This window comes from Cupressus sempervirens, chromosome 11, assembly GCF_028749045.1.
Source record: "Cupressus sempervirens isolate cs-2001-9-10 chromosome 11, ASM2874904v1, whole genome shotgun sequence".
Taxonomy (NCBI): Eukaryota; Viridiplantae; Streptophyta; class Pinopsida; order Cupressales; family Cupressaceae; genus Cupressus; species Cupressus sempervirens.
The window spans coordinates 553,511,597-553,533,891 of record NC_143128.1 but is presented as its reverse complement, the minus strand read 5'-3'; the positions used below and the strand labels follow the sequence as shown (position 1 = coordinate 553,533,891).

Here is a 22,295-nt window from a genome sequence, read left to right as displayed (position 1 = left end):
AAGTGGGAGATTCAAGAAGAATAAATCACCATACTTCAAGTCATTGCAAGATTGGAGCAAATTCGTAGAAGAAGCCAGAATATCAATCAAACCAGACAAGAGTCTGATATCCGTCTCCAATCAGAGGGGATAAATTACAGTTCATAGACGGAGTTCTCAATAGGTTTCTTATGCTACGGATTTTCGGCATCGCATGATTATCCAGTTCGCAGGTCCAAGGGTAAACTCGAAGGGTGAAGATTAGCGGGTGCTTGAATTTATTTCCTTTCGAAAGGTCATGGGCGAATTCGGGCCAGATACGAAATGAACAGGCCGCGATTTAAAAAATTGGGCCAATATTAAACTCCAGACAGCGACCACGATCCTAGACGGAGTCAATACCGTCGGGCAGGAGAGGGCATTCCTTGCGGGTCTTGGCATCATTAGCGGCAAACTACACATTGAATGTCTGCGGCAGACCCAGACATTTCTACTGTCGGCTCCACACAAGTTCGGTGCTTATATCCGACTAGTGGACATCGCCAAATCTGAGCGCACCGATATTGTACTTGGTGGATGTCATTTTCCAATTGCAAGATGGTGGTTGGATAAAGCGCCAGGCATTTTGGGTCGCCAAACAGGTTCCCATTGATTATTATATGTTTGTTGACAGTGCTACAAATGTTGATGAATAATGAAAATATTGCAGACTTCTTATTATATGCATTTGCTGTGATTATTTAATTAATTTTCCTGGTGTAACAGAGTTAGACAATAATCCCAAATAGCACATTTAGTTGAAGTATTTAATTTCCCTAGTGTAATAGCAGTAGTGATTAGCTAGGGTCATCTCAGTGGTATCAGAGCTGAAGTATAAAGAGTTTTTTTTTTTGGTGCTGGAGAAAGCAATAACCTGTCAGGGTTATTTCAGGTTTCTAGTTCCATTTCCCATTTTCCGTTTTAATCTCCAGATCATCCACCTCAGCAGTTTTACATGTATTTCTACCAATATAATTGGTTTGGCATCCCTCACTCATTGATTAAATTTTCCTCTACCCCTAGAAATATGCCTAGGGCATCCTCTATTGACACCATGACATCACAATTCCATTATTCTATTCAAACCTTTTCAATGAACCGCAAACCAGTTTTATTTTTTATGTATGACAAAGGAGATTGGAATTTGGTGTCCATCATGTTCTATGGAAAATGTATACTTCAAAGCACATAAGGTCTCCTTCCAAGATTTCCTTCTTTAGTTTGGAATCTATACATTCTATAAAAAGGAATCTATTGGATAGTGGTTTGATGCTTTATTCAGTTTTTGAATAGCTCTGTTTTGCAGTTTTTGATTTCAGTTGTCTGCTCTCTTGCACCACATTGTTTTATATATAATTCCTTGTCCCTATATCTTGTCATGGTTGGTGGAATAACTTTTTGTTGGGATTGTCATAACCATGCTTGATTTCTTTGATCTTTTTGTTTGCTTGTTTGTTTTTTGTAAAGTTCCTGAATCGTAAGGCTTATTCTGAGTGAAATATTATAAGGTTTTCTAAACTTTTGGATTTCACAATGTTAAATCTGGAGTAATGTCCACATCTTTTCAATTACTTGAATTCGGAATACAGTATTTGCAATTGAATTCTTTTACATAACTGAGAGACTGAAAATATTATAAAAAGTATGCACCTGATGTTTGTTGCCGTATTGGTGTCTTCTCTATGTTCGAACAGCAAACACGTCCACCACTGCACCTGCACTTCGTTCACTTCTGGTATTAAATAAGAGAAAGCTGACAAAAACAGAAGAACAATCTGCTGCCAGATAATAACTCTTTGACTTTTCTTTGATGAGGTAGCCGCTGACAGGTCAAAATGAACCTTTGTCTTCTTGCTGGACCTGATAGTTTGTATTGCACAGAAATATCTTTCTTCTGCTACGAGATTAGGAAAACGGTGCCACAACCAAATGAATTTGATTTATTATATATTATTATTACAAACATGCTACAATTTTGAAACTGAAAACACTACATCACATCTGCAGCTTTATCATTATTCTTGTTTAAAAAAACCATTGTCATATCCTCAGATTTTCTATAAATATTAAATTATATTAACAAAACAAAGTATGATGTACCCAAGTACCCCCATTCCCTATTTTGAAAAATAGTTATACCTGTCCCGTACCAGTACCCTAAGTACCCAAGTACCCCGTTGCCCATGCAACCTTGGATTTTTGTTGTGATTGCTCAAGTTAAACATGTGAAAATTGTTGTATATAGATTCACCCCCTCTCTCAGTATCAGTGTGTGTTTTCTTCATATCTATCATGTTGTTTGCGCTTGACAAATTGACATGGAAGTAGTATTTTTGATTTTTTATGGCAGTTTACGAGTTATATATTTTTTAAAGTTTTCTGTAGACAAATCCATAGGAAAACCTTGCCCCCAATTTTTTCAGGTGATTTTGGTTTCACAATATTTTTATTTGTTAGTTTTTATGGTATTCTGAACTAAATTACTGTTTCTAGGCTGCATATATATATATATATATATATATATATATATATATATATATATATATATATGCGCACACACATGCACCCACACACGCGCGCGCGTGCGAGCACACGCACACACGCACGCACACACACACACAGACGCACGCACACACACGTGCACACACACACAAATCCGACCTCCCATTTTTTTGGCAGAATCTGCGCACCAAACTCCTACATCTAAGTTTGAATCAGCTTCTTGATAGTTTGCCACATCACACACACACACACAGAAACAAACCCGACCTCCCATTTCTTTTGGCAGAATCTGCACACCAAACTCCTACATCTAAGTTTGAATCAGCTTCTTGATAGTTTGCCACATGATTGGTTATTTAAAATTTCATTACTCTGTCCAGAATTATACTCTATGCATGCACGCTCACACATTCTATATTATACACACATATATAGATATGTTCCAGCAAAGTTTTCATAGAATCATCCTGAAAGTATAGTCAATTATATAGTATGTTTCCAGGTAGGTCTGGAAATTCTGAAGGACATGGGATGGTTCCAAGGAGATTCTAACCTGAGTTCAGGATCAGATTGTTGTTGGTTTTGATGGGGTTGCAGGGGTCTTTGGAGGTATTGGTTAATGGAATAAAATAGTAAATAAGTCAGTTGTCTCACTGTGGCGATTTCTAGTCATTGCATTTTGATTTGAGTATCTTTTACATTTGGACGAAGGTTTTATCATTAAATGAATACTTTATGGCTTATACTTGAACAACCAATTCCAGCATTTTTTTGGAAATGGAAACTAATGAGCATTGACCAAGTGACATTCCTTTATACATATGATAGTTTCTTTATTTAATGTGCAAGCTCTCATCTTATTGAATAAGTTTTCTTGTCACTTATTATACTAGCAATTCATGTGTTGTTTTTAGCCTCAATCTATTAAAGGCTCTTAGAATCATTCTGTGTTTTAGCTTTACCCTTCTTAATATTTATTGCCTTACAATGCAACAGCCAAGAAGCGCGAGGCGTGGAACGCAAGGCACTCTTGGAATCTCTTGCTCGTAATATGCCTGAAGGCACTATATCGTTTGGTTCACGTGTCAAAACAATTGAGCAGACAAAAAATGGCCAGATAAATCTAATATTGGATGATGGTACACAGATCCTAACCAAGGTATCCTTTGATAACCATAAAGAATAACAATTTAAGCTAGCAGGTCTGAAAGCCTGACAAAATCTGTGTAAAGTGGTTGCCAAGAAAATTAGTAGTCAGAAGAGAGTAGAAACTATTATTTATTTGTAATTTTCCCATTCTGATATCCACCAAATTACTTCAATTTCTCAATCTTTACACTAATTAATCTTGTAGCTTGGACTATGTGTATCTGAGTGAATGAAAATCACTTATCTTTCCAGTGATTATTATCAATCTTCTTGAATGCCGAATGTATTATTTTGTTCACCAGTTTTGGCTCTGATGATTGGATAATTACTAGTTATTACGTGCTGATTGCTGATATTTTTTATTTAATAATTAATCCTATTTCTACTAAGAGGCTCCTAGGCAATGTCCTCTGTATTGTGTTGCAGATTTCTTGATCTTCATACAGTACCAATATGTATTGAGCTAAATTATTTAGAGATCATGCCGAGACTTTTCTTACTAAGATGGTTCAAGAGCATGAAAGGACCACAATATTTATCGATAAAATCTAGGGATTGGATGAGATATGGAATGAACTCCAGCGCATTAAAACTTAAATTTATTCCTTGTCTCAAGGCATTAAGGACGATCCCCACATCAATCTTGACTCAAAAGGGAGTTATTTGGTAGAGTGCTTATGACTTTTTTCATTAGTATCTTCCATTGATTACCAAGAGGACTACACATGAGCATGTGCACAAATAGTGTATGTATATTGAGGGTCCTATCTTGGGGATACATTCGTAGGTCATTGTTGCAATCAAGGAGTTACTTAATCTTGATATTGATGCCTGTTGTGAGTTTGAGATGGGTGAGCTTAAGGCAAGATTGGAATCAATTTATTTCATAGATACAGACTCCCTTGAGAAGAGCCACTTGAATTGGTTTCTCTCACTCACGATTCCTATTAATTAACACTTCAGATTGGGATAGCACATCGGAAACTTGCATGGAGAAGTTAGAAGTAATGGAGATATTGCATGACAACCTTCCTAGTATTGACATGGAGGAACTCAGAGAAGTTTTATTTAAGGTCATTGATTTTGCTAAAGGGAGAAGGAGAAGGAGTGTACCTCTTGGATGATGAGTTTGTATGATGGCTAGGCGACTTCCTTTCTTCTTATTGGTCCTCAAGCCTTTGAATTTTCTCACTGGATAATTTTTTGTTATGCTTCATTTCTATTGTCTACTTTTATTGCCCTAATTAGCGCTTAAAATGGTTTAATCTGGCCCCTTGATTTTTAGTCAATCTTGATCGTTAATTGTAATTGGGGCTCCTATATAAACTTTCATCCTTCTCATTTGTAGAGGAGGTTGTTTGAGAATTGTCAGTATTATAATGCCAAATTTGCTCTACTTTTCATTGTTGTGTTTTGCATGGTGAATTGTTGTGATCAAGTTTGCATTATTGTGTGGTGATCTACATCCCTCATTTAGAAAAGATTTTCATTTCAAGGTGCTAGAATAGAATTTTCTTTAAGTAGTTGAATTTAGTTGAATAAAAGGAATTGTATGTGTTACTTGCTTGACTTGAACAATTTTAGGCCACTAGCCTCTTATTGATTGTGAGTGTGCTTTATGTGGTTAATTCGCGATTGAAGACACTTAACTTCAACTGGTATTGAATCTTTAGTTTGTATCCATTTGATGTGATTGAAGAGGATATACTGATTTGAAAATAATTTGAGTCCACCATAGAGCTTGCACTAGGTGAGTGGAGTCATTGACAAGATTGCACCTAGTAGAGTCTAAGTTCAGCCATGATTCCTTGCCTAACTAATTAGGAGTAGAAATAGAGGTTAAGTTTAAGTTGAGGCGTAAGAGTTGGGAAATCAAAGTTTATTTTCATTGCACATTGTAAAGACAAATTTTTAGAAATTGAATTGACAAGTCTTAGTGAACAGCGTAAGTCCCTTTAGCGATCAAGCAAATCACATCATTTCAACTGAGAGAGTGTCCACAATTGAAATAGCCTTGAAGTCATTTCATGATCTTACCTTTCAAGCTTAGCATAAGAAGTGATCTTGTATCAAGAGAGGATTTAGTGTTTGGTGTTTTGTTTATAAATATTGAGTATTTGATTCTACATGTAGTGGAATAAAACTCAAATCATCAATACCCTAACTTCTTGTTGAGTCCTTTAGATGTATATTCAATCATTTTTCTATTAGGAGTACTTTTTTTAACTCTTTTTTTGAAGGTTGAGAAATTCACATCCTCTTGACCTTCTTTCAGCTCTTTTTCTTGAAGGTGTCAATTTTTTAAGCCTCTTCCCTTGTCTCATAGGTTTCACTTACAATTCGTCCGTAGATCTAGGTCCAAAGACGTCCTTCTCTTCTTTGATATTGTGAGTAAGGCCCATGTTAACTGCTTATCAATCCATTCATTCGTTTGGTGTGGTGTGTATGATAATCACTAGTAATTTTCTCCTAGTATTGATTGGCAACTATTTCTGGGTTATCTTTGTTGATTTTGGCCTAACTCAGCCTTCTTGTTCTCCTATTAGGTAGTTGCCACTCTTGAGAGTTGGTAGGTTTCCCTCATGGCTAAACATTTCCTATGTAGTTTCTACGAGACCCCATGACATCTGACACCAAGTACCCTTCTTAAGCTATAATCTTCCCATTTCATTAGTTATCTTCATTAATGATTCCTCTTTCTAATTTGAGTGAGAGTACCTAAGTGCTCTCCTCGATGCTCACCACGAGTGTTATGATCTTGCATTCCTTCTTTGTCTTATTTTGACCCCTAGACAATTATCCAGGGTTCAAAGTTTACTTTGGATTTCTTGATTTTGTTGGCTTTAGGGTTTTGTACTTAGTCTACATAACATGTAATTGAGATTTTAGTTCCTTGCATTACTATCTTACCATCAATTAACAAATGCCTTTTTTGAGATTCACTATTAGTATCGGATGGACTCTTCTTACCTCAAAATTAAGAAATAATATGCCGTGATAGATTCAATGGTCTTTGTGATTGTTAATTTAGGTTAAATAATAAAAACTAATCTAGTTTAGATGAAGGGTTAAACCGTTTCTAAATTGAAGGCTACTTGCACCTCTCGTTCTGAAATCGTCCGATAACTTTTGTTAATGTCTCATCAGCTGATGGTAATTGTTTAGCAATAGTAGTCATGCATGGTTCTGGTCATTTATAAATGAATGACTCTAAGTCATGGACCTAAACCCATTGGGTTTGTTGGTTCCACATCCTCTGAAATACTTATGAGTTGGTTCCAGCTTTCTAAGTGAAAGGCTGGTGAGCTCCTAGGTCTGGTGCTAAACCTAGTAGCTCTCTTACTATATCTAACATGCTAAACTATAACAAATTAAATCCTAAGCAATTACCAACAATTTTATTTAAATTAAAAATTCCTCTAGCTTTCAACGAAAAGAAATTGTATCCTTTTCACATGAATATGAAACCTTCCAATAACTTATTTAACTGCCTTCAAATATAAAAGAAATATGATACTTAAAATGAAAATTACATTCACATGACAAGAGGATTACCAACAGTCTATAACTAATTACATTCAAGAGAGAACAGAAACCTGTAAAAGAAGAATCTGTGCTTTGATCCTCTTTGGTAATCTATGTCTTTAATGTGTTCCTAAGGGTGGGAGAGCATCATCCAAGGCTTTACCTCCCACAAATTGACCATCGGTTTCCCACACAACCTTATTTCAGAAGTGGCCTGACCCTACACTAGAGGCGCATAATTGGGATCTGGTCTTATCGTTACTATCCGAGTCTACAAATATCTTAATTGGTCACACCTATGACTGCTCACCTATAGGCTATGAGAATGACCTCCCTTGACTAGACATGTACTTCCGGTTCATCTGATTGATAGTTGCATGTTAATGCATAGTGCTTACAAATGCAAGCATTGTGCTTCGACCTTTTAGTATACATCATCATCCATCCATAGTTACATTATTCATGTAAAAGAATCATTATTCAATAATATTCATAATAAATATACTTCCATATTAACATCACACTTCGAGGGAAACAGTTACATAGTTATTTAGAATGTCCACAAGGAAGGGATGTAACAAATGGCCAACGATAAACTCAAGAAGACGACTCCACTAGTGAGCCATGGCATTCCAACTTTTGCTACAATCTACTGTCAATTTGTGCTTTTCTTTGCCAATGGAAGACTGTACTTAATCTTTAGTTTAAGAAACGGGGCACATTACAGCTGCATGCACTCCAGGTAAATGTTGATCCTGTGGATTTAAAACAGGCATGGACATCATTCACAGAGGTGCATGCTGGAGTGTAACTGGGAATTTTTGCTTTTTGATCCTAAAGTAAACACAATGCTCAAAGATAGTTGAACTATTTCATGTCTTCTAGCAAGCTCTTCTCTTCACCTCCTGTTGACACATCAGAAATCTTGTCAGTTGTTAGTGTAGTAATGATTAGGGCTTGAAAGCACAGTGTCTGTGAACATGGTAAACTAAGTTTTGGAAAACTCATGTTGATTGAAAAGAAATTTGTTTGAAAGGTAACTCATCCAAAAAGGTATTGTATTGGTACAAGAAATATATTTATGTGGTGGGGGGGGGGGGGGGGGGGTGTGGAGTTCTTGAAATTTGCAATACCTGAATTAGATATTGTATCTGTAAAAAGATAAACGCATGTCTGAAACAGTTGTGAGTATTCTGATAGATATGATTAGAGTGAATTCTCTGTTACACATGTAAGCGAAATGTCGATATATAGATGGATAACACGATAATGAACAAAACAAGGTTTTGAGAATGATATAAATATTTCATAAAGCCAGCCTCACTGAAATGTTGTGTGTGGGACTACAACCTATACTATATGTGCTGATGCAGGGTTCTTGAAATTTGCAGTACCTGCATTAGATATTGTATCAGTTTCCATCCAAATCTGTAAAAAGATAAACGTATGTCTGAAACAGTTGACTATTCTGATAGATATGATTAGAGTGACTTCTCTGTTACACATATAACCAAAATGTGGATATATAGATGGATAACATGACAATGTACAAAACAAAGATTTGACAGTGATATGAATATTTCATAAAGCTAGCCTCACTGAAATGATGTGTTTGGGATTACAACCTTTACTAGATGTGCTGATGCAGGGTTCTTGAAATTTGCAGTACCTGAATTAGATATTGTATCAGTTTCTCGCAAATCTGTAAAAAGATAAATGTATGTCTGAAACAGTTGTGAGTATTCTGATAGATAAGATTAGAGTGAATTCTTTGTTACACATGTAAGCAATATGTGGATATATAGATGGATAACATGATAATGAACAAAACAAAGTTTTGACAATGATACGAATATTTTCATAAAGCCAGCCTCACTGAAATGTTGTGTTTGGGACTACAACCTTTACTAGATGTGCTGATGCATTTGTTGGTTGCAATTTTGCTTTTTAAGTCAAACAAAACTAACAGGCACAAAGCGGACATGCCAACTTCAACACAATACCAACCTTGTAGCTTTGAAACAGATTTTGGAGCGTCAACAAAATTGATTAGAAAATATTTTCTACCTGAAATTTTAATAGCAATAAAATTGTTTAACAATTATCTCAACCAAGTGTGGTCACGTGGAATGTGAAGATAGTATGTTAAATGCTGAAGGTCTTAGTATTTTTAAAGTAATTCGAATTGTGGTCTCATGGATAGCAGTCACGGGTTTTCAAGCCTTGGAACTTTATAAACAAATACATCCTGGGTTTATAGGTCCATCTAAAATTCTTTTGAATTGGATTGTTTTCAAAACTGATTTGGAAATGTGGTGGCAGGCAAAAGGGTCACATCAGTTGACAAATTTCTTAATCTGACTAGGGAGATTTAAAATTCACTCATTAATGCTGGATCATACAAACTGGGGGTCGTTGGTAAAGCCTTAGGGGGGAATATTGATTCACAAAAACTTATTTGAAATTGTAGATTGGAAAGATATCACTGCTGGAGGTGGATCATATGATCGCTTAAATCGGCCCCAAAAAACCATATTGAAGATATGCTAAGTTGCCGGTTTGGATTCGGGTACGGAGTTGGGTTTGAAATTCATTCAAATTTTTTGGGGTTCGGATTCGTTTTGGGTTTGTCTGTACAAGAATATATATATATATATATATATATATATATATATATATATATATATAATAAGTTCATATACCACCATATCAATGTTTCAGTTAAAAAACAATAATGTGAACATTAATAATCAGCCATCATGCTCAAATATCATGAAAAACTATTAAGCAAATTATCATTCTGCTGTTGCAAATTAGAATCACAAAAGCTAATGCTATAGGCCAGTTTAAGGCCAATGTTGTGCTTGTGCCAGATTGTAAGCCTTACACATTATTTAATTGTCATACTTGATGATTCAAAGAAAGTAGCTTTGAATCAGACTGGATGAAGCCAAAAAAGAAGGCTTTGGATCCAGATTTAACTACAGTAAAGTTATCTTCAGATTTTGTTCAATCCATAGTTTTCTATACATGTTAGCCTATATGCACAAATTATGGTGTATTACATACATTCCATAATAGATGTGTGACACTTTTATACATCCTGATTCTTCTTAAGTAGCATTTAATTCAAATTAAATAAGATTAGTAATTTGGGTCTAATCACGTGCTTGAGTCTAATTTGGCATTAAAAACTTTTTGAAAAAGTAAACGGAAAGGTGTTTTTTGACCAAATTCTTTGAAATTCTGTCTAGGTTCCTTTGCTAGAATCCAAGGTCACTCAAAAGTCGCTTGAATTCTGCTAGGCTTCCTTTGAGAAAATTCCAACAAAATTTGGTCTCTATGGCAGACTTTTGATAGAATCTGACAAGGACCACACTTTTGGGAGAACTGAACCAGGAATTCTTAGGTCCAAGAGAGAATCTGGTAACTTATAAGATATGTTATAGGTTGCAACTGCAATTATCGGGCATTCTACCTGGTTCTCATTGTTGCCAGACAAGGTGAGGTCAAGCTGGATGAGGGTGAGGAGGTGGACATTTACCTTCAGGATGCTATAATGCTAGACTGCACTGCACATGAGGGCCAAATGAGTCAGGAGGCTGTCAGATGGGAGACAAGTTGTGTGGAACAATTAGCTCAAAAAGAGTAAATAAGAGTCTTCCCTTACCATGAATGCAATTAGTCATACTTTAAAGTGGTTGCTTTGAAGAGCACGTGATTATACTAAGTGGGGGGGGGGGGGGGAGGGGTGCAGGCAGGGGGTGAATCAGTATAAAAACTACTTTTAATCAACACAATAGAATCAATAACTGAATTGCATATGAACACAATGACACAATATTTACGTGGAAACCCAATGCAGGAGAAAACCTCTACAAAATAATTGCTTTTTATATGAACTTGTTCTTTTACAATAATTTGTATGTACCAACCTACTAGAGGCTGCAAACTCTATGTTTTATAAGCACCAACTCCCGCTGCTTATCTTCATGAGCACCAAACTGCTACACACAAACTGTTCTTCCACCTTGATAATGTAGCATACTCAACTGATGATGAACACTTCTACTTCAAAACTTCTTTTCTTTAATCTGATATTTATATCCGCTTTGAATTTATACTTATATCCCAAAATACCCTCCTTTATATTCTCTTTGAAAAGAGCAGTAATCTTCCTTATTTAAGTTCTCATTTATTATTCTGATCCACTTATAATATATGAATTTATATGTCAGGTTTAACAAATTTGAATATACCTTCTATTCTGCTTACTTCACCGTTCTGCTCTTTATCCTCTCATTTTTAATAATCTTAAATGATCTCCTTTAATTCTTCACTAACATCTGATTTCTTCTTATCAGCACACACATTCTAATCTTCTGATTTTACTTTTTTATTCCACATACTTATTCTTCATGTGTCCACACAATTTAATCCACTCATTTTTCTTTCTTTTATACCTTTGTTGTAACCTTTCACACAAAGGTTGCGACTTTTCTTTATTTTAAACCCAACATTATAATCACACCTGTTAATGATTGCTGCTTTTCCAAAAGTTGATCTCCAACAATAATCGCTGCCTTAACAATTAATCATGATTTTGAATATTAGTAAATTAATGACAATCGCTGTTTATTTCAAACTTCCATTGATATGATAGCATCATTTAATATTTCATAAGTTTTAATCGGTGAGGATTGTCTTGGTTTGCTTAAGCTTAAGTAACTTCATCGTTGTCTTAATGAATCATTTTTCTTGTCAAACATGGCCACCATTTATTAGTGTCCTCTTTACTGAATCACTTGGCTTATTTTTATTGGGCCTTCACCAATATATCACATGGGTATTTCCCCCATTTTAATCATCTCTATTTTTATGATCAACGTTATGTGCAGGAATCAAATCCTTACTTCACAATGCACATGTACCATCTTCATCACATTCATGCATATCAATTTAATTACTTGTCGGTTTTACTGATTTCCAAATGTTACCATTTTCCTGTTATCTCTATGTCTGAATCGTGTTTGGTTATTGCCATTAATTTGAGAAGAACAACTTTAATAAGTTGCTGCGATCATTTTGATATGCTCATCGAGTCTTTGTGCTGCTGCATATTAACTATTAAGTCACGTCTCATAGTTTTTTATTGTTTGTTTCATCTTAAATTGTTATTGTCTTCATAACCATAAGCTGCTCTGTTCATTTTATCTATTGAAGTTGCTCCCTTGATAATACTATGTCTGCAGAATGTGGCATATTGACTTGTCACTATCCGCTGTATTTTTGACGGAGAGTTCTTTTATAGCCGATGTCTCGAGTTTGCTTCTTCTAATATTTTTCTATTCTTTATTATTGGATTTACTTTTCTGCAGGTTCGACGTATTAGTATATTTTGCTTCCCCTTTATTCCTTTGACTTGCCTTGTTTCCATTATGTACACAGTCGCTGCTATATGGTCATTGTTTGTTTATATTATTTTCACTTTTATTAGTCATCATTCTTAATGATATGTCTGAATATGTATTTTCCACACACACACACACACACACATATATAATAGAATGTTAAATGCTGGAGGTCTTAGTATTTTTAAAGGAATTCAAATTGTGGTCTCATGGATAGCAGTCATGGGTTTTCAAGCCTTGGAACTTTATAAACAAATACATCTGGGTTTATAGGTCCATCTAAAACTCTTTTGAATTGGATTGTTGTCAAACATGATTTGGAAATGTGGTAGCAGACAAAAGGGTCACATCAGTTGACAAATTTCTTAATCTGACCAGGGAGATTTAAAATTCACTCATTAATACTGGATCATAAAAAATGGGGGTCGTTGGTATAGCCTTAGGGGGGAATATTGATTCAGTAAAACTTATTTGAAATTGTAGATTGGAAAGCTATCACTGCTGTAAGTGGATCATGTGATTGCTTAAATCGGCCTCAAAAAAATCATATTGAAGATATGCTAAGTTGCCAGTTTGGATTCGGGTATGGAGTTGGGTTTGAAACTCATTCAAATTTTTTGGGGTTCGGATACGTTTTGGGTAAGGGTCTTGTGTTTCTACCCCTGGGTAAGGGTCTTGTGGTAAGGTAAAACAATTACATAATGATCATTTTTTGGGGATCGGATTCATTTTGGGTAAGGGTCTTGTGTTTCTACCCCTGGGTAAGGGTCTTGTGGTAAGGTAAAACAATTACATAATGATCATCCATGGTTGAGCCTCATCTCCAATTTTCTTTGTGCTAAACCACTCATGATAATGTGGCTTAAAAACACAACATTGGGTGCAAGTTTATGTTAAATGATCGATTAGTTACCCATTAGGTGCAGCTTTAAAGCCAAAAAAAATTCCTAGGCTTTATAGTGTGCTTTCTTGTGTATGAAAGCTGTTGGGGGAGAGTGCTTTAAATTGTTAAACAAAAGAAAAAGTAATAATTTCGCGCAATACTCTTAGAAATAGTAAATTTTGAAGCATCTTACTATTCATTATCTGATAGTGAACATTTTTCAATTCATAGGTGGAGAATAAATTGAAATGTCTAGAACTCTGATATAATACCCTTGGGTGTCAATTTATTCATATAGTTTATAGTTGAGCGTTAAAGTTCCTTGGAACATTTTCATTGTTTAAATTCTTTCCTTTGTGAGATTAATTCAAGTTTGAACCCTACAGATTCTTATAGGTTGTGATGGGGTCCGTTCAGTTGTTGCAAGATGGATGGGCTTCTCCGAACCTCGTTATGTTGGACATTGTGCTTATCGTGGATTGGGTGTTTATCCTAGTGGACAACCTTTTGCTCAGAAAGTGCATTATATCTATGGCAAGGGAATTCGTGCTGGCTATGTCCCTATTACATCTTCTAAAGTCTATTGGTTTGTCTGCTTCAATAGCCCTTCACCAGGTTTGCTTGCTAAAAGAAACTTGTGAAATAAAACTGAAACTCATGACTTTGTCATGAAATTTAGAGGAATTTGATATGTAGTTGGTTTTTTCATTTACGTAAATGCAATTGTTCTATAAATTTATTGAGTTCATGTTTATATGGGGTAAATGTTTGTACCGATAAAGCTTAATTCTTAATAAAGAGCCAAGACAGAAATTATATCATTGTCCATACTTTTGGTTTCTTATTGCCAATTTTCAATACCAAATGTCTGGGCAGGTCCAAAGATGACAGATCCAACTATCTTAAGGAAGGAGGTCCTTCAACTTGTTCGTGAGTGGCCAAGAGAACTCATTCAAGCTATTGAGAATACACCTGATGGAGCCATATTGCGAACTCCTTTGGTAGACAGATGGTTGTGGCCTGTTGTAAGCCCAAAATCAACAATAGGTGGCATTGCACTAGCAGGAGATGCATGGCATCCCATGACACCAAATCTTGGGCAAGGAGCATGTTGTGCACTAGAGGACTCTATTATACTTGCTAGGAAGCTAAAGGAAGCACTTGATATGGATAAAAAAGACAATTTAAATGTAGAGGAAGCATTACAATCCTATACAAATGAAAGATGGTCTAGAATTTTTCCTTTAGCTGTTAGAGCTAATATTGTTGGTGCTCTTTTGCAGTGGGAGAATGAGTTGATTTGTTCAGTAAGGGATAACATAATTATACCAAAAGTTGCACAATTAGAACCTTTTTTAGAACACACGAAATATGACTGTGGTTTGTTGTATACTAATCCTTGAGATTTTTCAGTGTTTGTGAATGAAAGAAAATCATGGTGATCTTAAGAGTCGCGCCTTGGGCGTGCCTACCAGCCCAAGTTATAGTTCTAATTCTATCAAATCCCCACTAAATCCATTTATTCTCTATTTACAGCTCCACCCACGTTGCAGAAAAGGTAGAATATATCATTCGTTTTGCTTCATACTTAAAGTTAAAATTAATAATTTTTTTGTTAATTTGAAGTTCTCCGGATGGTATTCCAATAAGTTCAAATTCAGTTCTTCCTATCAATATGAAATGATGGAAAGTAGTAATTATTTATAGATGTCAATGATTATTAGTCTTCTTGTTATTGGATTGTTGATGCTTTATAAAATTAATTTTCATAATCTTTGATGAAACTTGTGAAGAACGTATCAGTTTTGTAAAGCTTCAGTTATTTAACATACTTCAATGTTTTCTCTCCTCAAAATGTGACTTCTGAAAAGGATAGTTAGCACATTGGTATACACAACCAGAATGTCAGTGGATATAAATCCTTAGTATAATGTGTGAATTAAGAAAATCTAGTCAACTTTATGCATGCATATATGGATCTTGATGAATCTTTCAAATAACATGACTGGTTATTTAGTTGCAATTTTGCATTCATTTATTTTGAGCTTGAAGTGTGACCTACAAAAGAATGATTAGCAATTTATTTCATAGGCAGAATTTTGGCATGACCCCTAGCATTATGTCAGTGGGTTAACTACAACCAATCAACTTCGTACATATATCCTAGTGGACAATGAAGCACATGCAGCAGAGCTTCATGCGAGAATGCAATATTCCAGTGGACTGTAATTTCCATGTAAGGTAATCTAGAATGTTCTTTATTTAGGCCAGAGAATTGCTCTTGTGAATAAAGTCCTGTTTGGCAGTTTGTATGGTTTCTTTATGCTCAATATCACCTTCATTCTGGTAATGTTGCTCAATGTTTTATCCACTCTTTTACCCTCTGCATCACTGTTCTTGTGGCACTTTATTGTGTGATTCTGTAGTGCAACTTCCACTATGATAGTTTGATTCTTTAGTTTGTTGTATTCAATGCAGTCTTCTCCAAAGACCTTTAGAGTGTAAGGGCGCACATGAATTTTCAACGAAAATTTAATCTTCTGCACAGCATGAAGAAATCACAGTGATATATATAATATATCAGTTATGAATGTAATATAATTTTAAAACATACAAAATGGGGCCCAAACATAATTTCATGCATTTGATAATTTGGACATGTAAGGGTGCTTGTGAAATTGCAACCAATATATTTATCTTATACACAAATGTTGATGAAATGTTGCTGATGTAAAGTATGTCAATTCTTTATGTATTTTATGATTGAACACAAAATGAGACCTAAAAACAATTCCTTGCATTAAGTCTTTCAATATGTGTCCAGATCCATAGATATCATGTGGTTTAAAACCTTTATAAACTTGTCTTCATACAAAGCATGTCACAAGAAGAAGATTAGCAGCTCAAAAATGTGTACCTTGGAATCCAACAATTAATTGATCTTTTGGGCAAGTTTTTTCAAGTTTAAGGCATCAATATGACACAAACTTGCAGTTTTGGTGGTGCCTTGCCATGTTAACTCTTGCTTTACTTCTTCTACCCTCTGAAAATGTTTAAATAGGGTCTTCCGATTGTTGGGTAATGTCATGATGTATGAGTTCCACATTTTTTATTTTGGGCAATCTAATCTAGAGATCATTTTGTCTAACTATTGCCATTCACTTTTTTGAACTTTTTGAAGCACTCAATTCGTCCTAAACATGTATGTGAGTGTAGAACCTTGAGCCATGTTTTTTGTTACTTGCATTGGGTTGTGGAATGTTGTCCTTGTAATCACCTAAAAATGGTCATCTAGACTATTAGCTCCTTTTTCAACATTTTGGCTAAATTAATTTAATCACTTACTTAAGTCAAATTGCTAATAATCAATTTATTTGATTATAACCTGTAGTTTGACTATGCTATCCTAAGTTCATTATTTGATTAAAAGAACATGTCCCCTTTTAATTAAATAAAAGACCCCATTCTTCTAACCCACTTAAAGTGCACACATAAAATCATTTTTCTATTTTGCAATTAAAAGAAAAGGCTTTGTGACTTTTGTCTTATATGACAAGTCAACTTATATTTTATTGGTTGACTTGTGTGTGCACATGGATCACTCCTCTTTTTGAATTCCACCGTTGATCATCCACCATCTTCATCTTGATCTCTACCGTCCATACATCTTTAAAAGGGAGAGAGCTTTCCCCCTCAATCCAATCTTCATTTTGAATATTGTTATGCTGCAGGTTTTCTAACAGATTTCTTTGGAGCTTTGTGGAGAACTTCTATTTCTTGTCTACATTCTCTCATCCATGGCATCATGGCATTCTAGCTTAGCTTAGCTTTCCTTTTTACATGTAGCTTAATCTCACATAGCTTAATAACGGTATTGTAACACTCTCATACATGTTTTAGCATAGTTCCATTTTGCATCTCATTCTAGCTTAATCTTCATTTGTATTGCATTATTGAGGAACTCCTTAGGACATTTGCATTCTTGCATCTTGTCTTTGTAACCTCCCATTGCATGGTTTACTAGCAAGAAGAGTATCTCTAAGGCTCATCTGAGAGCCTTCTTATTCTTGAAATATACTCTTTTGCACTCCATGGATAGGGAGCTCTGAGCCGACATCCAAGCATTCCGAATTCATGGAATCGTTTGGATAGAAGGGTTTAGAGTGGGACACTTTCGAGTGTACAGTCCTCAGTGCCTTTGCATGACAATTTGGCAGCAATAGAGCTAGCATTGCAATTCTTGATCATTTCAACTCAATTGGAAAGTGATCCCTTCAATTTTTGACTTTTATTTGGCTACTCATTTGCATCATAAGGTTAAGCTCATTGAATGCCACTAAGCCAAAGGAACTTAGATTAGAACACACCTTCAATGGCTGGAAATTAGAACTAGACAGTAGGGATTTCTTCAAGGCCCTTCACTTCAAGTAAGTTAGAACCCAAATCAAAACTATCTAGCTTTCTCATGGATAACTCACAACTCCTAAGAATATCCAAGACTTTCATGCATCATTATGTACCCAAGCTTTATGTTGTTCCTACCATACTAAGTTGTTTTGTTCAAGTTCATTGTAATACACTAATCGCTTATGATGAGCCTCGCATTGCATTTAATGCAAATGGCCAAGGAGGAAGGTCCTAGCTTGGATGTCTCTCGTAATTTTTTTCAAGCCATGTGATACTTCATTATTACAAACCTTTATATCTATTACGAGGCTCTTCATAATAAACCTTAGGGAAGTGTTCTCAATTGAGAAAATAACAAAGTCATTCCCAAATATAGACAAGATAATTAGTTTTTTTTTTCCCAAAACCCACCTCAAGTCCTTTGTAGGAAATGATATCCAAGACTATATAATGAATTCTCTCTTTTTTTAAAAAAAAATATCGATAACAAGCCAAAGTCGAAATAATTTTATTATTCAATTAAAATAATGTACAATTCCAATCTTTGTTTAGTATGAGCATCGATAGGGATAAGGAGAAAATAAAACCTCCTATCTTTTTGAAACTTATTTAGTTTGTAGTACTTAAATACATAAATTTTTATCTCGCCCTAGACTAGTGGTATTAGAAACAATATGTTCTTTTTCCATATCTAGATTTAGATTTCTACTTAATTGTGTTACATTAATTAGATAGTTTAAAACAATAATCCTTTTGCAAATGGTTGAATTTTAATCATATTAGATTGGCTTTGCAACTTGTACGGCTCCAGTAGGGTTGTCCTTTCACTTTTTTGGAGTACGTACGTGGTTGTTGCAGTCTTGTGTGTACTCGTGGCATCTTCATGCTATATGTGGCTTGATATTTTCTTCCTTTCTTAGCTTTTGTGCTTTCTACAATGTATTGTTTTCTAAGCCCTAGTTCTTTTAGTGGGTTTGTGTATCCTTGGTTTTTATTATTTTGTGTTTGCTGCTCTAACTTGGGTGCCCTTAGGGGTGGGTTGCCTTGACCCCAACTTGGCCTTGCTCATGACAGTGATAGGTACTCATTTTAATGATGGAAACACATATTGCAATATGGAGGATTTGGGAATCATTAAAGAGTATGGCAAAGAAACTAATAAGGATATTAGGGGTTCTAGTGCGAAAGGGGAACAAATAAATAACCTTCATATAAGGTCGTGGTTTCTAATTGGTCGTTGCTTGTTTGCCCACCTTTTACACAAATTGGTGGAGATTTCTATAAGAAACCAGTTGCTAGACCCGAAGATGAAATGGGACGAGCGACAACCAATGGAAATAAATGTAGTGGAAGAGAGCCTTGTGACTTTGACAACCTTGGATGAGTTGAAGACGATAATTCTTCCTCTTATGGCCTGAAAACTCTTTCCCTTTCTCCTAATGAGGATATGATTAGGGCTATTAAGTTTGAACAGTCTCAGTTGAGAATTGTATCTTTTTTTGGTTTACGTGATAGAGACTCTTTACCTTCTCGTAAATTCTTTGGTGATTGGATTGCTCATATTTGGGGAAGGAAATTGGGAATCTACATCATTATCTGTAGAATGATTAAAAAAGGATTGTTGTGTTTCTTTTTCCCAAATTTCACCAAATATAGTATAGGGTTTTGAAAAAGAGCTTTTGGAATGTGGGTCACTCATTGTTTAGGGCTTTTTAATGGCCCTACAAAGGAAATAATGAGCATGTTATTGCTTCTTCCTCTCTAAATTGGATTGAATTGAAGTGTCTATGATTGGAATTTTGGCCTTTCATTCCTCATATTTTAAAATTGATAGGATCAGCTTTGCAAGTTAAAGAGTCAAAAACTACTTTTTCCCATCTTGATGCTAGGGTACTTATTGCCTTGGCTTCAGAGGTCAATTTTCCAAAAAACATTTAATTAAATTTAGAAGAAGAATTTTTCTTTTGGGAAATTTGGGTGCTTCTATTCATTGTAAATTAAATGGGCAATATTAAAAAGGACTACCCATCTCTTAAAAGCTTACAAAAACTTATCTTTAATGTGAGTTCTAAGATAAATGTGAAGGAAAACCCTAACAAAAATGGTGCAAACATTAAAGAATGTAATCCTCTTTGACCAAACAAGGACTATGGTGCTCAAAGATAATAATTCCTTAGGTAATCAGAATTTCATAAAATAATTTATTAGTTTAAACAATGCCTTGTTCAAAGAAGAATTTGAGGTGGTCCCAACCTTTAGGAAAAATGAAAAGTTTGGAACCCTAATTGATTGTCAATCAAAGATTGTTAAAGATAACTCAAATTGTAATTCTTTGGTTGAGGAGCAAAACCCCCAATAGACTCAACGCTCAACAACTAGCCCTTACATCCATTGCCAAGAAGACTGAGAATGTTAAGACGTCTAACAATTTACTGAGAATAGTCCCATACCTAGGAACATGATTTCCATGAAGGAGTTCACATTGAAGTAACCCATTCCATTAAGTGTTTTGGGTTGTGAGAATGTTATGGATGAACCAAAACAATTTACTAAAGTTATCAACAAGAATATTAAAAAAATGAGGAAAATGATTGAAGGACAATCCCTCTCTATCGAAAATAAAAAGAAAGGAAATGAGATCCTTGATTGCTTTAAAAGACTTTACAAGAGCACAAAACCTTATTAATTGCCATGATGTTGCATATTCATAGTTGGAATGTTATAGGCCTAGAAATGCCTGATAGGAAATATGTGGTTAGAAAGTTGTGTAATAATATTAAGATGAAAGACATTGTTTGTCTAAAGGAAATTAAAATTGTTGATTTCAACTATAAACCATTCCTAAATTCCTTTGGGATCATGACACTAGTTTCAACACTAATTATATTAGGTTAAATTTGGTACCACTATTCTTGTTGTCCCTCAATTGGATGATAAATTGTGGCTAATGGTGTGCCACCATGTCAAAGTACCCTTTGGGTCATTAAAAGCCAATGATAATATTTTTGGTATCTGTAATATCTATGTGCATTGAATTATTATAGAGAAAGGGATAGCTTGTGGGATTGGTCATCTTTTGGACTTCCCAAGGCTCATTGGTTATTTGAGGGAGATTTAAATTGCTAGAAAGGCAAGGGACATTTCTTTTTGTCCAATTTAAAAGAAAATATAGGTTAGTTGACCTTCTAGACTTGAAGAAAGGATATTTCCTTGATATTGGAATACTTGGTGTAACAACCAAGGCAATCATCAAAGAGTCTATTGTAGATTAGACAAGTTCTATGTTGAAGACCCTTTTTTTCATTTTGTTCTCAGGGTGGTCACTTACATGTTTGTGTATCTTTGGCCTTGATCTCTAACTATTCTCTTATCTTTTTCATTGTTAGATTGGGAATTGATTCGTCAATTCCAAGTAAGCCAATGAATGATAATGGTTTCGAATTGAGTACCTCCCTTCTTATTGAGGAAGATATCGATGATACTATTAGAATGACATATTGCTTTGTAAATTTTGTAACCCTGATATTAGACCTAAGAAGATGTGGAGTTCACTCACTATAACCAGGAGGAAATGTTTCAAATTATTTGTAAAATGAAGGCTATGGATAGATGTAAAGATGAGTCCGTGTTGCAATGTGGGTTGAACCAAATTGAAAAGGAATTAAAAATTAAGGGGAATGATATTACCATAGAAGAACAATTTGCTTGGGTCAAAAACTATTTGTGAAATATTCATCACTGCAAAACTCAAGGGTAGAAAATGAGGGCTAAGATGAATTGGTTGAAGGAGTGGGGATAAAGGATCTAAATATTTCTTCAATATTATTAGGGAAAAACACAAAAGAGCTCATAGAAGAGAGTCAAGTTAATGGAATCACCATGGGGGATCCATCATTCATTAAGGAGGCATTCTTTAATTTTTACAAAGATTTATTTGATTCAGAACATGGTGAAGAAAATCAAGAAGCCCTTTAACAATGCTTAAAGCTCATTTGAAGGAAGATATCTAAGTGGAGGCTTGCAGCTTAGAGAATAATATTTCCCTAGAGGAAATTGAGGTTGCAATTCTCTCTTTAGCTAATGATAAATCTCCAGGTCTCGAAGGTCTACTCACTAAATTTTACAAACAAAATGTGGAGTGGGTTGGATCATAATGATTGGCCCTCTATTAGGATGCGTTTGATCATGGTTCTCTTCGAGAATATATTAACATAGGAGTAATCAAGCTTCTTCCTAGGGGTGGAGATAGGATATTGGTTTAAAACTAGAGGCATAAAACCCTCCTAAATCATTCCTACAAATTTCTTGCTAAGGTGTTGTTTAGAAGGATTGTTGGCTTGTTAGAATGGTTTTATTTCCCCTACCTAAACTAGCTTTTTTAAGGAGAGGCTTATCCTAGA

The 22,295-nt window shown here is 35.0% G+C and overlaps 1 protein-coding gene across 1 annotated transcript in view; it reads left to right on the top strand.

Annotated features, from left to right (window-relative positions):
* The window catches only part of CTF2A (FAD/NAD(P)-binding oxidoreductase family protein), a 29,503-nt gene extending 14,474 nt beyond the window's left edge, over nt 1-15,029 (top strand). The window contains exons 4-6 of the mRNA XM_089811753.1: nt 3,517-3,679; nt 13,875-14,103; nt 14,365-15,029. Of these exons, the coding sequence (XP_089667879.1) occupies nt 3,517-3,679; nt 13,875-14,103; nt 14,365-14,891 (919 nt within the window). The 3' untranslated portion in view covers nt 14,892-15,029. The remainder of the gene's footprint in view (nt 1-3,516; nt 3,680-13,874; nt 14,104-14,364) is intronic.
* Nucleotides 15,030-22,295: the final 7,266 nt, after the last annotated feature.